Source organism: Rhinatrema bivittatum, chromosome 18 (assembly GCF_901001135.1).
Source record: "Rhinatrema bivittatum chromosome 18, aRhiBiv1.1, whole genome shotgun sequence".
NCBI lineage: Eukaryota > Metazoa > Chordata > Amphibia > Gymnophiona > Rhinatrematidae > Rhinatrema > Rhinatrema bivittatum.
In genome coordinates, this window is record NC_042632.1 from 5,266,752 (window position 1) to 5,283,475 (window position 16,724).

A 16,724-nucleotide genomic window follows, 5' to 3' on the forward strand; every position below is an offset into this window, starting at 1 on the left:
AATTGGAAAAAGTTCTTTTTCACTCAATGCACAATTAAACTCTGGAATTTGTTGCCAGAGGATGTGGTTAGTAGAGATGTGAATCGTGTGATCGATCGTCTTAACGATCGATTTTGGCTGGGGGGGGGGGGGGAATCTGATCGTCGCGGTTTTGTTTTTTTTTTTTTAAATCGTTTAAATCGTAAATCAGGGGAGGGCGGGAAAACCGACACACTAAAACAACCCTAAAACCCACCCCGACCCTTTAAAATAAATCCCCCACCCTCCCGAACCCCCCCAAAATGTTTTAAATTACCTGGGGTCCAGTGGGGGGGGGGGGTCCCGGTGTGATCTTCCACTCTCGGGCCACGGCCGTATTGCCGTATTGCAAAATGGCGCCGGCCGTACGGCCATACGGCCGGCGCCATTTTGCAATACGGCAATACGGCCATACGGCCGGTGCCATTTTGCAATACGGCAATACGGCCCGAGTGCAGGAGGCAAAGGTAGCGCTGGCGCCATTTCTATTAACGCAGCCATGGCCCGAGAGTGGAAGATCACATCGGGACCCCCCCACTGGACCCCAGGTAATTTAAAACATTTTGGGGGGTTCGGGAGGGTGGGGGATTTATTTTAAAGGGTCGGGGTGGGTTTTAGGGTTGTTTTAGTGTGCCGGTTTTCCCGCCCTCCCCCCTCCCCCGATTTACGATTTTTGACGATAAATCGGGGGAATTCCTATTGTATCGCGCCTCTAACGATTTTTGACGATTTAAAATATATCGGACGATATTTTAAATCGTCAAAAAACGATTCACATCCCTAGTGGTTAGTGCAGTTGGTGTAGCTGTGTTTGAAAAAGGATTGGATAAGTTCTTGGAGGAGAAGTCCATTACCTGCTATTAATTAAGTTGATTTAGAAAATAGCCACTGCTATTACTAGCAACAGTAGCATGGAATAGAACTTGCCAGGTTCTTATGGCCTGGATTGGCCACTGTTGGAAACAGGATGCTGGGATTGATGGACCCTTGGTCTGACCCAGTATGGCATGTTCTTATGTTCTTAGTCCTGCCTATTTGCTGAGGGGGGGCTGTGACCACGGTCATGTGGCCAGGCAGGGGCTTGCGTAGACAAAGGAGATGGTGAGGGCATTTGCCAAATTGGTGGTGGTTAGGTTGTGTTGGCATAACTCCTCAATAAAATTACCTCCTGCATATACATGCATATATTATAAAATGGCCATGTCCTTTCACGCGAGCCGGCATAAGCACCTAATTACATACCCATGCAGGTGTTGGAAAGTTACCGTTCCTATTTATTATATCACTTTAATATTAATTACTTTTATAGAATTTTAATTATGTATTTTTATTTTCATTTTTATTTCTATTTTCTTTTTCTAATTTTTAAAATATTTTATTTACTATCATATTGATTATATTTTACAAGATACTATATATATCTTTTAAATCTTTTAACTTTCCAATGTTCATGCTCTTATTATTTGTGTGTTTATATTTTTTGTATTTATTTGCTAGGTTTTCAATTAAATTATTAATATTAGAATTCTCTTTTTATTGGTTAATAATTTTTTTAGTATTGACTCCTATTATATGTTTTTATAGAGTAATTTTCAGACACCCTACTTAGGATAAAGTCTGTAGATACTTCTTACCCTTAGACTTTAGCCAAAAATGTCAATATGGATTTATGTACAGAAATCTGCTTTGAAAATTCATGGGTGTACATGACCTGCTCGAGAGAAGGTATAACTTTGGGCATGTGGATTTACATTCATACTTTTAAAAACTGAAAGTGTGTGAATAAATCCTGATCCTGTCCCAACTCCATGCCAAGGAATGCCTGTTTAGTATGCGTATAAAAATACACATGAAATCATGTTTTGAACAGACTTTTACCTACATAGCCACCAGGACAATTTTCACAGAGGCACTTATGTGCATCACTCCAAGAAATAACGCATAATGGCAGCTCCACAGCCTGGCGCCAGCATCTTGGTAAAGGCCCAAGTGTCCCGAAGCCTTCCTGTCTTCAACCTAGGAGTCATAGAAACATAGAAACATATAGAAACATAGAAATGACGGCAGAAGAAGACCAAATGGCCCATCTAGTCTGCCCAGCAAGCTTCACACATATTTTCTCTCATACTTATCTGTTTCTCTTAGCTCTTGGTTCTATTTCCCTTCCACCCCCACCTTTAATGTAGAGAGCAGTGATGGAGCTGCATCCAAGTGAAATATCTAGCTTGATTAGTTTGGGGTAGTAGCCGCCGCAATAAGCAAGCTGCACCCATGCTTATTTGTTTTACCCAGACTATGTTATTAGCCCTTATTGGTTGTTTTTCTTCTCCCATGCCGTTGAAGCAGAGAGCCATGCTGGATGTGCATCGAAAGTGAAGTATCAGGCACATTTGGTTTGGGGTAGTAACCGCCGTAACAAGCCAGCTACTCCCCGCTTTGTGAGTGCGAACCCTCTTTTCTTCTCCCCTGCCGTTGAAGCAGAGAGCTCTGCTGGATGTGTGAAGTATCAGTTTTTCTTCTCCCCTGCCGTTGAATCAGAGAACTATGCTGTATATGCATTGAAAGTGAAGTATCAGGCTTATTTGATTTGGGGTAGTAACCGCCGTAACAAGCCAGCTACTCCCCTCTTTGTGAGTGTGAATCCTTTTTTCCACATTTCCTCTTGCTGTTGAAGCTTAGAGCGATGTTGGAGTCAAGCCTGTGTATGTTTATTTAATAAGGGTATTGACTTCCAGGCAGTAGCCATCATTCTGGCGAGTCACCCACTCTTTATTGGCAGCCTCTTGACTTTATGGATCCACAGTGTTTATCCCACGCCCCTTTGAAGTCCTTCACAGTTCTGGTCTTCACCACATCCTCCGGAAGGGCATTCCAGGCATCCACCACCCTCTCCGTGAAGAAATACTTCCTGACATTGGTTCTGAATCTTCCTCCCTGGAGCTTCAAATCGTGACCCCTGGTTCTGCTGATTTTTTTCCTTCGGAAAAGGTTTGTCGTTGTCTTTTGATCATTAACACCTTTCAAGTATCTGAAAGTCTGTATCATATCACCTCTGCTCCTCCTTTCCTCCAGGGTGTACATATTTAGATTCTTCAATCTCTCCTCGTACGTCATCCGATGAAGATCCTCCACCTTCCTGGTCGCCCTTCTCTGTACCGCCTCCATCTTGTCTTTGTCTTTTTGAAGATACGGTCTCCAGAACTGAACACAGTACTCCAGGTGAGGCCTCACCAAGGACCTGTACAAGGGAATAATCACTTCCCTTTTCTTACTCGATATTCCTCTCTCTATGCAGCCCAGCATTCTTCTGGCTTTAGCTATCGCCTTGTCGCATTGTTTCGCCGACTTCAGATCATTAGACACCATCACCCCAAGGTCCCTCTCCTGCTCCGTGCACATCAGCCTTTCCCCCCCCATCGAATACAGTTCATTTGGATTTCCACTCCCCATATGCATGACTTTGCCCTTCTTGGCATTGAATCTCAGCTGCCATATCTTCGACCACTCTTCCAGTTTCCTTAGATCCCGTCTCATTCTCTCCACTCCTTCCGGCGTGTCCACTCTGTTGCAGATCTTAGTGTCATCCGCAAAAAGACAAACCTTACCTTCTATCCCATCCGCAATGTCGCTCACAAAGATATTGAACAGGACCGGTCCCAACACCGATCCTTGCGGTACACCACTTAAAACCGCTCTCTCTTCAGAGAAGGTTCCATTTACCATCACACATTGTCTTCTGTCCGTCAACCAATTTGCAATCCAGGTCACCACCTCGGCACTCACTCCCAAGCTTCTCGTTTTATTCACCAGTCTCCTGTGCGGAACCGTATCAAAAGCTTTGCTGAAATCCAAGTATATGATATCGAGCGCTCTTCCTCTATCCAATTCCTTGGTTACCCAGTCAAAAAAGTCAATCAGATTTGTCTGACAGGATCTTCCTCTGGTGAATCCATGCTGCCTCTGGTCCATCAATTCTCCGGACTGTAGATAGTTCACTATTCTCTCTTTCAACAGTGACTCCATTACTTTTCCCACCACTGAAGTGAGGCTAACCGGTCTGTAGTTACCAGCCTCCTCTCTGTTCCCACTCTTGTGAAGTGGGACCACCACCGCTCTTCTCCAATCACTCGGCACCACTCCCGTTTCTAGGGATCTATTGAACAGGTCGCACAGCGGTCCCGCCAGCACATCTCTGAGCTCCCTCAATATCCTTGGATGAATCCCATCAGGCCCCATGGCTTTGTCCACTTTCAGATTCTTTAGCTCTTCCCATACATTATCTACTGTAAATGGATTTTCCTCTGTTCCGCTTCCCTCCAGTTTCTTGTTGTGTAGAGATGGTCCTTCTCCAGGGTCTTCTTTAGTGAACACAGAGCTGAAGTATTCGTTTAATATTTCTGCCATTTCTTCATCTCCCTCCACACATTGATCATTTCCACCTTTCAATTTCACTATACCACTTTGGACCTTTCTCTTTTCGCTGATGTATCTGAAAAATGTTTTGTCACCATATTTTATCTCCTTGGCAATCCTCTCTTCTGCTTGACTTTTTGCCAACTTGATTAATTTCTTTGTCTCCCTCAGTTGATACAAATATTCTTCTTTGTGCTCCTTCCTTTGGGATCTTTTGTATTTCTTGTATGCAGTTCTTTTAGCTTTAATTTTGTCAGCCACCTCCTTTGAGAACCAGATAGGTTTCATTTTTCTTTTGCTTTTCTTTACATTTCTAACATATAGAGCAGTTGCCTTGGCGATTGCTCCTTTTAGATTGGTCCACTGTTGATCCACATCTCTCTCATTTTCCCATCCATTTAGTTCTTCCTCTAGGTACTTCCCCATTTCCTCAAAGTCTGTGTTTTTGAACTGTAAAACTCTGGTCTTTGTGCTCCTTTTCCATATTCTTTTAGTGATATTAAACCATACCGTTTGATGATCACTGGTGCTGAGGTGGGCGCCCACCTTGACATCAGAGACGATTTCTCCATTATTGAGCACTAAGTCGAGAATAGTTCCTTCTCTCGTGGGTTCCAATACCATTTGTTTGAACAAAGATACTTGCATGGCATCCAGTATTGCTCTACTGTTTTTAGATTCTGCAGATGGGATTTTCCAGTCTACATCTGGCATATTAAAGTCACCAATGATCACCACTTCCCCTTTCTTACCTATCTTATGGATGTCTTCAACCAGATCTCTGTCCAGCTCTTCCTTTTGGTTTGGAGGCCTGGTGAAACCCCTCTCTCCTACCCACCCCCAATGTGTAAGCCCTCTGGTGATAGGGAAATACCTACAGTACCTGAAAGCAATTCACTTTGAAGTGCTGAAAACAGTGCAAAAAGTGGAATATAAAAATCTAAATACATTTAAATAAATAAATGCAACAGAATGTTCTTAAAATTCGTGTAGGGAAGGCCCCTCCCCTCCCTTTGCAATTCTGCCCCTTTGTAAATTTGACCCCCTCCCTAGTCCTCAGGACACCCCCCCCCCCCCTCCACGGGTATACCTTGCAATCACTGGTGGGCTAGTGGTAGCTAGAGTACCCCGTAGGCTCCGGGCCCTGTGCCTGAGTAAAAATGGCACCTGCCGTTGCTTATCAACTTGTGCCTCACTCTTTAGACTATAAACCTGTTAATGAATTGGGTCCTAAAACATTGTTTTCTGAGGCCCATATATCTGATTTGGATTTTCTTTCATTTGTAAATCCCTTTGTAAAGCTAAATATTTATTTAGGGGCATGAATCCAAACGATCAGTGCAGCTAAATGTGTTTACACACATTAAAGTACAATTGATTGTTCTCTCCCCATGTCGATAAAAAGGCATAGTTCAGTGGAGTCAAAGTCTGCATGAGGATTGCATAGTAAAATCTCTGCACTGCTTCAATGCAGTGTCCCCATTGGGCATGTCAGTAGGATTTTTAAAGGCAAGCATCATGAGAAGTTTCCCTTTGAAAATGAGATTGGTCCTGCAGGGTATTTCAAAATTGTCCTTCTATTCAGGGCCGGTGCAAGGGTATTAGGCGCCCTAAGGCAAAACTTAGAGTCTGCCATGCCCCCAACCCCGCCGTTACAATCTCCCCACACATAATTAAAAATTACAAATTTATAAGAACATAAGAACATGTCATACTGGGTCAGACCAAGGGTCCATCAAGCCCAGCATCCTGTCTCCAACAGTGGCCAATCCAGGCCATAAGAACCTGGCATGTACCCAAAAACTAAGTCTATCCCATGCTACTGATTCTAGTAATAGTAGTGGCTATTTTCTAAGAACTTAATTAATAGCAGGTAATGGACTTCTCCTCCAAGAACATATCCAATCCTTTTTTAAAGCCAGCTACACTAACTGCACTAACCATATCTCCTGGCAACAAATTCTAGAGTTTAATTGTGCGTTGAGTAAAAAATAACTTTCTCCATTTAGTTTTAAATGTGCCCCATGCTAACTTCATGGAATGCCCCCTAGTCCATGAACAAGAACATTTAAAGTACAATCTTCTGAGGTAAAAATATTGGGGCAGATCTTAAAACCTGCGTGCAGGCTGTAGATTTGTTCGCCCAACCCGGCGCAAACAAATCTACGCCCGATTTTGTAACATGCGCACGCAGCCGCGTGCATGTTATAAAATCCAGGGTCAGCACGCGCAAGGGGGGTGCACAATTGTGCAACTTGCGTGCACCGAGTCGCGCAGTCTTCCTCCATTCCTTCTGCCTCCCCCCACCTTCCCCTCCCTTCCTCTACCTAACCTGCCTCCCAGCCCTACCTAAACCCCCCCCTTACCTTTGTCAGAGAAATTGCACCTGCCTCCCTGCAGGCGTTGCTTATGTGCACCGGCGGACAGCCGGCCCACGATCCCAGGCACAGCAGCAAATGGCCGCTGTTCCTGGAGGCTCCGGCCCCACCCCTGCCCCGCCCAGGACCACCCACACCGCACCCCTTTTTGCAAGCCCCGGGACATACGCGCGTCCCGGGGCTTGCGTGCGCCACCAAGCCTATGCAAGATAGGCTTGGCACTCGCAGGGGCAGGTTTTCGGGGTTATGCGCGTAACCTTTTGAAAATCTGCCCTTTCATTTGTATACAGGCTGTAAAACCCTGCAAAAAAGTTAAAAAATTAAAAAACACCTAGTCTTGGTAATAGATCTATTGTAAAGTGTGTTTGGTATGGGCTTATTCCTCAGAAAACCACTGAATTACAGCTTCAATATAGTAAATCTCCATATCAAAACTTCTATAACTACCAATACTGAAACAGTAGCAACTCTACTTAAGAAAAGGCAACACTGCAATTATTACACCAGGCCTTAAAAAGTCAATACACCTACTATCATGAAACGAGAAAAAGCCAAGCTGCTATAGATTCCCACACAGAACCTGCTTGCTAGCAGAATACGTTAACTCGGTCACACATGCACAATACAAACATACTCTCACCAAATGCAGAAAAAAGTGACCATATAGTAGTAATACAAATGTGCCAACAAAAACTGAACTGTAAACCACTACAAGCCATTCTATATATGCAGTGCAATAATGGAAAAACAGAAACATTACAATAAATCAGGAAATATACATTATCAATAGAAGTAAAACCATACTAATAAAAATATTTCATGACAAATAGAATAACATCCAATAATTTAAAAATCATATAAACTTTTCAAAGACCAATAAAATATTTCAAAATAGCAAACACAAACACCACCCAATACTTAAAACTTAAAAAGGATAAAAATTCACCTGCTGTCCATACCTGGGATCATTTTATTTCCAGATGCCCCAAGAGAGGAGAGGGGTTGTTGTTCATAATCTTTCTCCTCTCTCTCATGTATACACACATACACAGTCATAGAATATGCTCTCTCTCACACACACAGACATATGCTCTCACTCACATACAAACATGCCCACACACACAGACATGTTCTCTCATATATACATACTTAAGCTCAGACACATACATGCTTTCACACATATATACACAGATATGTTCTTATACATACATACACAGACACAGTCATGCTCTCTCACACATACACACAGACACACAGACATGCTCTAAGAGAGGCTCATATACATAGACATGCCCACATACAGATATACTCTTACAGACATGCTTTCACACACACACACATACATGCTCACACACAGACAAACACACACAGACAGACATGCTGATTCACAGACATGCTCTCTCTCACTTCTACATCAGAAACACAAGACCAGTGGCAGCCTCCTCCTTCAGTCCCCGTGGTAGGCAGGACTCTTCATCTTTTTTGAGGCTGTGGGGGTTGATGCTGCTTTGCTTCCTGCAGCTGCCGGGGGATGGTGGGAGGCCACTCTGTTATTATTGCTGAATGCTGCGTGGGCTTGAGCCGATGCTGTCTGTCCTGCCCTCATAATATGTAAAGATCAGAACAGTTCTTAGGGCATGCTGGGTCACATGCAAATATGTCAGCGCAGCATCTCTAGTTGGGGATGGGAGAGGAAGAGGAATGCAGCATGTCAGCTGCCTAAGGGACACTCTGCTAGTACCATTGCCCCTGTGGGTAGACCATAGCATCCCAGTATGCTTTGTTTTGATCTAAAGGAGCAGATGCAGTACCCTTCGTCATTCACCCTATTCACCAACTTCTGAGGTCATCTGATAAAGAGACTAATCTGGACTGCCATGTTTCAGGTGGGCAGCAGGAGAGTGGTGCAGTATGGAGCTGGAATCATGTTTCTCTTAGGAACTGTGGGAAAGTTCACTGCTCTTTTCGCATCCATTCCCGACCCCATCCTTGGAGGCATGTTTTGTGTATTATTCGGTAAGTAACATTGGATATATTATATATAAATAATATTTCCTCTTTAATTATTTCTGTTTAGCTCATACTTTTTCATTGGTAGCTCAAGGCGAGTTATATGCCAGTACAGTAGGCATTTCTCAATCCCCAGAGGATGTATAATCTAAGGGTCTGATTTACTAAGGCTTTTCTCCCATTCTCTGTCCATGGGAAAATTGCTAATCATTCTACAGAGAGTAAAGTGACTTATCCAAGATTATGAGGAGCATAAGCAGGATTTGAACCTTGGTTCTCAGACGACTGCTCATAACTACTAGGCTTCTCCCCCATTCATCTGTAGAATATGAAAGTAAGGCCACTCTCATGAAGAAGAAGGAGCCTGCCCCACTTTCTGCTAATAGTGAGAAATGGTCTGGAGGTACATCATATGATTTTCAGCACTTAAATAACACTTTGAAAACTGTCTCCCATCCTCTGTAGGAAAAGGAAACATTAGAGGTGGGGTAAGAGCCAGGGCCAAATCTGAGTGCTGTGCAAGGGGAGTTCTTTTTAACTTTTTATGCATTCTTTCTGGTGGAGAATTTGCACCTGCAAACTCTGCAAGGAGACATCGGGGGCCTGTGCCCCCTCCCCTAGCAACAGGATCATGTCACTTCTGAGTCATCCCTTAAAGGTGCAACAGTTAGAGAGCATGGAGGCTTTGGACTCACTGCCAGTACATGCTCCTGTATGCCTTTAAAAAGGCTGACTTGAACAAGGAAATAGCACTGCCCTTGTACTAGTCCTATAAAGGTTTGAGGCCATCAAAATCTATGAGGATAACTTTCAAACAACTCCATGTAGCCTCTATCTATGAAGAAATGTGGGGCCAAGCAGATTGTACTTTATAATCTGCATGCATTCATGTGTACAGATTACAATATATGCATATCTATATTTTATGTATTTATTTATTTAAAAAGATTTAGTACCCACTCACTACAATATTTATTTATTTATTTTATTTATGCAGTTTTTTTTAATACCGTTGCACAGAAAACACGTTTCTATCTCTACGGTTACATATCAAATCAAAAAAGCATCACATAAAGTCGAAGGGATAAAAGTACAATAAAAAAAACAATATAAGATCAACAAAAAATTCCTTAAACTAAAAGGCATTTTCCATTATTATAGCTAAAAACAATAAAATAAAAAATGCAAGAACAGTACAAAATCTAAAATAAGATCATCAAAGAATTCAGATAACTAAAAGGAATTTTCAATATTATAACTAAAACAGTGAAGTAAAAGATAAGAATTAAATCGCTCTTAGCAATTATCATGACTCTCAACTGTCCTCTTGGAAATTAGTCCCATATGCTTGTTGGAAACACCACATTTTTAGGTCTTTTTTAAATCTCTTCAGATTATGCTGTAGTCAAAACATACATGCATATGTTCACTGTTTGTGCAAATGTTTATGCGTAAGTGGGTCTTCAAAGCAATGGCTGCAAAACTCTTTAATTTCAGATAGCACCAGGCAGTCCTGAACTTTTAAGGTGCTGAGAGAAGGGGGGATAATTACCTGCCAAAAAAACTGAAAAGGGTAAATTTTCAATAAACATACTTGCGCAAAAAAGCATGTGCGCTTGCATGTGAGGTGTTTGTGCATAAGCCATATTTTCCATACGTGGGTGACATATGCTAGCAAATGTGTTGGGCTCCGGAGGTGGATCCTTGGGCCGGCCGCCTGGGAGGCGGACGGGAGGCAGACTGCTGAGCCGACGATGAGACTTCACCTGGAAACTCGAGACTCCCCCAGAGGAGCTGTTGGAGCCCGAGTCGCTAGGACTTAGGTGACTTCGCCCTGGAAGCCCGAGGTCCCCCCAGGAGGAGCCCGTAGGGACCCAGACCGCTGGGACTTAGGTGAGTGGCGGCAGCAGGGAACCAGGAACGGACCGGAGTCGGAGCGGACAGCAAGAGGCGGAGTCGCAAAGACGGACCAGGATCAAGGCAGGTGGCTGAAGACAGAATCGATGAGACGAACCAGAGTTAAGGCAGGCGGCTGAAGACAGAATCGATGAGACGAATCGGGGTCAAGGCAGGCGGCTGAAGACAGAATCGATGAGACGAACCAAGATCGACAGGCTGGAACACAGGAACAAGGAGACAGGAACAAACAAGCAGAAACAGGAACACAGCGGCAACTAGCAAGCACAAGGCGACCACGTTGCAAGGCAAAGCAGGAAGGACTGGAGCCGACTTAAATCCCCCGCCGGTGCTGACGTCAGCCGGGGGGCGGTTCAGCACATCCGGGTGCTGGACCGTCAAAAGCCCGGCCCTCACGCGCGTGCGTTCCCCCGCAGGGGGAGGAGTCATCCACGGGCCTCGGCGGCGTTGACGGCGTCTCCCTCGTGGAGATGCCACTGCCATGCGGCCAGGCCGGCCCCGGATCCCGCGGCTCGACAGAGGAAACCGCGGTGAAGGTAAGGACCCGGTCGCCAGCGTGGCGACCGGGGCTGTAACAAAATGTACGTGCAAAAAAGTTAGACATGTTAGGGGTATGTCAAGGCCTAGTTTGCACATACAAACATAAGTTCTACTAATCTTTTAGAATTTTAAGTCCTACTGATCTTTTAGAATTTTTTGAAGGAGTAAATAAACATGCAGATAAAGGTGAGCCGATTGATGTAGTGTATTTGGATTTTCAAAAGGCATTTGACAAAGTCCCTCATGAGAGGCTCTTCAGGAAATTACAAAGTATTAGGATAGGAGGCAGTGTCCTATTGAGACTTGGTAGCTGGTTAAAAGGGAGGACTAAATGGTCAGTTTTCCAAATGGAGAAAGGATATTAGTGGAGAGCCACAGGTATTGATACTGGGAACTCTGCTGTTTACATATCCATAAATGATTTGGAAAAGAGAATGATGAGTGACATGATAACATTTCCAGATGACACAAAATTATTCGTTGTTAAAAAAAACAAACAGTGGATTGCAAAGAACTGCAGAAGCACCTTGTGAGACTAGGAAACTGGATAACTGAATGGCAGATGCAGTTTGATGTGGAAAAGTGCAAAGTGATGCACAAAGGGAAAAAATATCCCAATGGTGGGTTTTGTATTGGGAGTCACTGCCTGGGAAAAGGACCTTGGAGTCTTTGTGAACAATACATTGAAATTCTTGGTGGGGGTCAAAAAAACAAATAAAATGTTAGGAATGATTCAAAAAGGAATGGAGAATAAATGGAAAATATGATATTGCCTCAGTGGTTAAAATAAAGAAGTGGGGAGGGTAACATTTTTTTTGTTAAATAAAATAGCTGAGAAAATGCTTTGAAAGTGAAATTTCTGGTAACATTGGCTGTCACAGTATAAGGTTTCAGGGTTCCCATCCCCAGCTCTCAGTAAAAGTTATCAGCTGACTGGGGCTGTCAGAGCTCATGCTGGAACCTAGGAGCTGCTGGAAACTTTCAGTGTACTTTATCCATACCACATCCATGGTAATCCAAGTGCTTCCTGCTAAGCTAACAGGAGAGTTGTAACAGTGAGGATCCAGTCAGTGAAACAGTAGAATGTGTCATACCAGATCTTTTTCTGAGACTGCTATAAGGTGCCAGTAAAATACCAAGAAGCATAGAGAGGATAGGCACACCATTATATGACAGAGAATGAATGTGAGTGATTTAGTGAAAGTGTGAATAGAGATTTGAACCAAAGGTAAAGTTTAAGATCAGGATAGGACAGTTAATTTCTAAATGATGATTGACCCACGTGAATAGATGTCAATCTTTATAGAAATGAGACTGAGTAAGAGAAAGTGAGAGTGAAACATATAAGAATATAAGAACATAAGAAAATGCCATACTGGGTCAGACCAAAGGTCCATCAAGCCCAGCATCCTGTTTCCAACAGTGGCCAATCCAGGCCATAAGAACCTGGCAAGTTCTATTCCATGCTACTGTTGCTAGTAATAGCAGTGGCTAATTTCTAAATCAACTTAATTAATAGCAGGTAATGGACTTCTCCTCCAAGAACCTATCCAATCCTTTTTCAAACACAGCTACACCAACTGCACTAACCATATCCTCTGGCAACAAATTCCAGAGTTTAATTGTGCGTTGAGTAAAAAAGAACTTTCTCCGATTAGTTTTAAATGTGCCCCATGCTAACTTCATGGAGTGCCCCCTAGTCTTTCTACTATCCGAAAGAGTAAATAACCGATTCACATCTACCCGTTCTAGACCTCTCATGATTTTAAACACCTCTATCATATCCCCACTCAGTCGTCTCTTCTCCAAGCTGAACAGCCCTAACCTCTTCAGCTTTTCCTCATAGGGGAGCTGTTCCATCCCCTTTAACATTTTGGTTGCCCTTCTCTGTACCTTCTCCATTGCAACTATATCTTTTTTGAGATGCGGCGACCAGAATTGTACACAGTATTCAAGGTGCGGTCTCACCAGGGAGTGATATAGAGGTGTAACAACCTGGGTTTTAAACTAATAAGGTGTCATCATCTTAAAAGTAACCTGTATAGCTTGTCAAGCTAAATTTATGTCAGGAGGAAATATCTTATAGGATTACCTGATTTTAGATACTCTGGAGTACTAAATTACTTAATTTAAGAGAAAAAAAATCCTTGAAGACGGCAAAGAAAGTTCACAATTGGTAGTGAAGAGAAATAGAATACTGATTGAGCTTGAAATTGTGACTTACTGAAGTAGTAAGGTAAAAAAAAAAAAATTCAGCATAAAGTGGCTGATGACAGAGAGATATTACCAAAAGATCATATGCATGAAACATTTACCTATTTCCTCCCATAATAAACCACTTCAGTGAGCAAAGTAAAGTGAATGGATGTGCATATTTGTGACCAAGAGGGCATGAAAGAGGGTTTTTTTTACTCTCACATCAAGTTTGTGAATTCCTCTGTGCACTAGCTATAGCAGGGAGATTCAATTATTTTTTCTTTTCCACAAATAGCTTGCCCAGTTCCAATAATTTTACAAGGACATACACTGAGGGGTAGATTTTAAAAGGGTCATGTGTATGCCCATAAATGCACATATCTCACCATGTGCAAAGATATGCACTATTTTATAAAGTATGTGAGTATGTCTGCAGAATTTTAGACTTCATAAGTGATAAACATTTTAACAAGAGGAGCTGATTTATACATTGAGCAATCTCAATTGTAGGCCACGCACTATGGAACAAATTACCAGCAAATCTCAAAATGGAACCCTCATCACAGAACTTCAAGAAATCGCTAAAAACATGGCTATTCCAAAAAGCCTACCCAGCTAACAGTTAACCCCATGTCATCCCCAGCAAACAATACCAAACAAAACTCTAACCTCGCACATATCCCACAATGAGAACTCGCAATAGCCAAACCAAACATTAGCTGTTATTTTATCAAGATAACAAATCACTTTTATTCTACGATGTTATAATGTTATACGTTACAAAACATTACTTCGCTGTAATTTTACAATGTCTCAATGTATTATTACTATGTCTCAATGTAAAGATAGTATGACTTGTTTCCACACTATCTCACTAGACATTATGTAAACCAATGTGATACCCTTGGGTGAATGTCGGTATATAAAAACAAACAAATAAATAAATAATAAAAAATTGTAGTTGTTGTGAGTGTGGAGGTGCGGTCGCTTCTCAAGGGGGATTGTGAGCCCTTGGACCATGGGACAGCTCAGGGAGGAGCCCCAAGATGCATACCGTGGGAGGTGAGAAAGTACCAGCATGGGCAGAGCAGGAACAAGACTGGACTGAAGACAAGGCAAGGAACAACTGGAACAGGAGCAAGGCAGGCTCAGCCCTCCACTGGACCTACATGCACCAATGAGACCCAGCAACGCAATGCTGGTCTCGAGAGTAGCCCTCCAGCCACTCGATAGCCCTTCTGGACCCGCCGCTTGGTAATGACGAGTGCGTGAGGCCAGATGGAGGCTGAGGGCAGGAACAAGAAGACTGAGACGAAGACTCAGGATATTCAGAAGATTCGGACAGACTCAGGATACTCGGAGGACTCAGACGTAGACTCAGGATACTAGGAGGACTCGGACAAGGTTTCAGGTTACTCAGAAGACTCAGACAAGGATTCAGGTTGCTTGGAGGTTTCAGGCAAGGGTTCAGGAGAAGGTACTGGGTGAGTGCTGCATCACAGTGTGCACTACACAGCCACCTATGGCTGGTCGTGGACCACATCGAAAGCGAAGCAGACTGCAGACGAAGCAGTGGAACTTGAAGCCAGGACATGACGAAGATTCAGGAGAGGCCTGCACTGGGGCACACCCTACACAGCCACCTGTGGCTGGTCACGGACCATGCTGGAGCAGGGCAGGTTATGGCAGAGTCTTGGGAATGGACGGAAGCAGGCAAAAGGAACTCCGAAGACTGGGACAGGATTCAAGACTCAGGATTCAGGATTCAAGACTCAGAATTCAGACTCAGGAACTTGGCATTAAAAACAGGAGCCTTCTGGAGACTTGCACTGCAGATGAGAAGGTAGGCCTTGTGCTATGAGGTGCCCTACACAGCCCCCCATGGGCTGGCCACGGCCCACGATGGTGGCAGGCCAGGAAAGGTGAACAGACAAGGAAACTGGGAACTGGACAAAGAGCTGGAGATGAGGAAGACGGATTCAGGGCTGGAACATCGGACATCAGGACATCTGGACAAGGAACATCAGGACAACTAGACATCAGAGCAGAAATACACAATAAGCAGCCTAATGTCCAAATATTTGAAAATTTATTATGTAGAATCAGAATATGCAGTAAGCCCGACTCCAGCCGAGTTCCGCCTTCTTTCAATAGGGCTGCATCAGGGGCTAAAAACATACAATAAATGACATTAAATAATATAAAATTAAATTGTTAAAAACTGATAAAAACATATAATAAACAGACATTCAAAATGAACATATAAAATGAACATATAAAATGATAACATGGATGTTTGTAGTGTGAACATGAGACTACAAATGTAAATAATGTATCATGAACATAAAAATATACAGTAAAAGTGGCAATAATTAGCTAAAAATGTAGCAAATATAGTAAAAACAGCAATAAATAACTAAAAGATGACAAATACCTAAAAAAGTGGATATTGCCTTTAAATTTATATATAGCTAATATAGATGCCCGATAAAATTACTAAATAGATTGCTCTCCAAGTCTTATAGGAATTGAAAAAAGAAAAGAGAAAAAATGAAAAAACAGAAAAAATAATAAATGTATAGAAAAAAGTGATTACTATAAGATATCAGAACAGGATTTGTATCACAAATATGTGAAGAATTCAATGCTTACAATTTGCATATGTGAATGTTAAATCTTCATCAAGGAGTTGTAAGTAAGACCTGTAAAAGGAATTAATGTGGAGAAATCAAAATAATAATTTTGTGTAATTAAAACATGTAGATACCCTATGAATGAAACATACCTTTGAAATCACAAAAACATAAAAAAATGGAAAAGGCCATATGTAAATATTTCATATATAAACGATACTCCAGATGAATAAAAAAAAAATAATAAATAAACCTGCTCTCTTAATTAGCAACCAAATCCACAAAATTAATGATAGGAAAAGAACACCATAATGTCGAACACGAAAGAAAAATACTGTACAAAATGCTAACGTATGAAATAAATTCAATGCAAACTGAAGTGAAAAAAAAATTGTATTAAAAATAGAGGCATGACTTATTTGGCATACAAAGCTATATGAACAATAGTTATTGTTCATATGTATAGGGAAACCAGAATTGCAAACGTGCCAAACGAGAACCTCAAAGAAAAATAGTGCCGTGAAGATAAATGCTATAAATGAATAAACAAATGAATAAACAAATCAAAAAAGAGAAGAGAAATTAAAACAATCTTTGGACGATCAATTAGAATATTTGA

At 42.2% G+C, this 16,724-nt stretch overlaps 1 protein-coding gene across 3 annotated transcripts in view; it reads left to right on the forward strand.

Moving 5' to 3' along the window:
• SLC23A1 (solute carrier family 23 member 1) overlaps positions 1 to 16,724 on the forward strand; it is an 896,619-nt gene that overhangs the window by 690,216 nt on the left and 189,679 nt on the right. For all 3 annotated transcript variants that reach the window (XM_029583351.1, XM_029583353.1, XM_029583352.1), the window contains exon 11: positions 8,696 to 8,825. In XM_029583351.1, the coding sequence (XP_029439211.1) occupies positions 8,696 to 8,825 (130 nt within the window). The remainder of the gene's footprint in view (positions 1 to 8,695; positions 8,826 to 16,724) is intronic.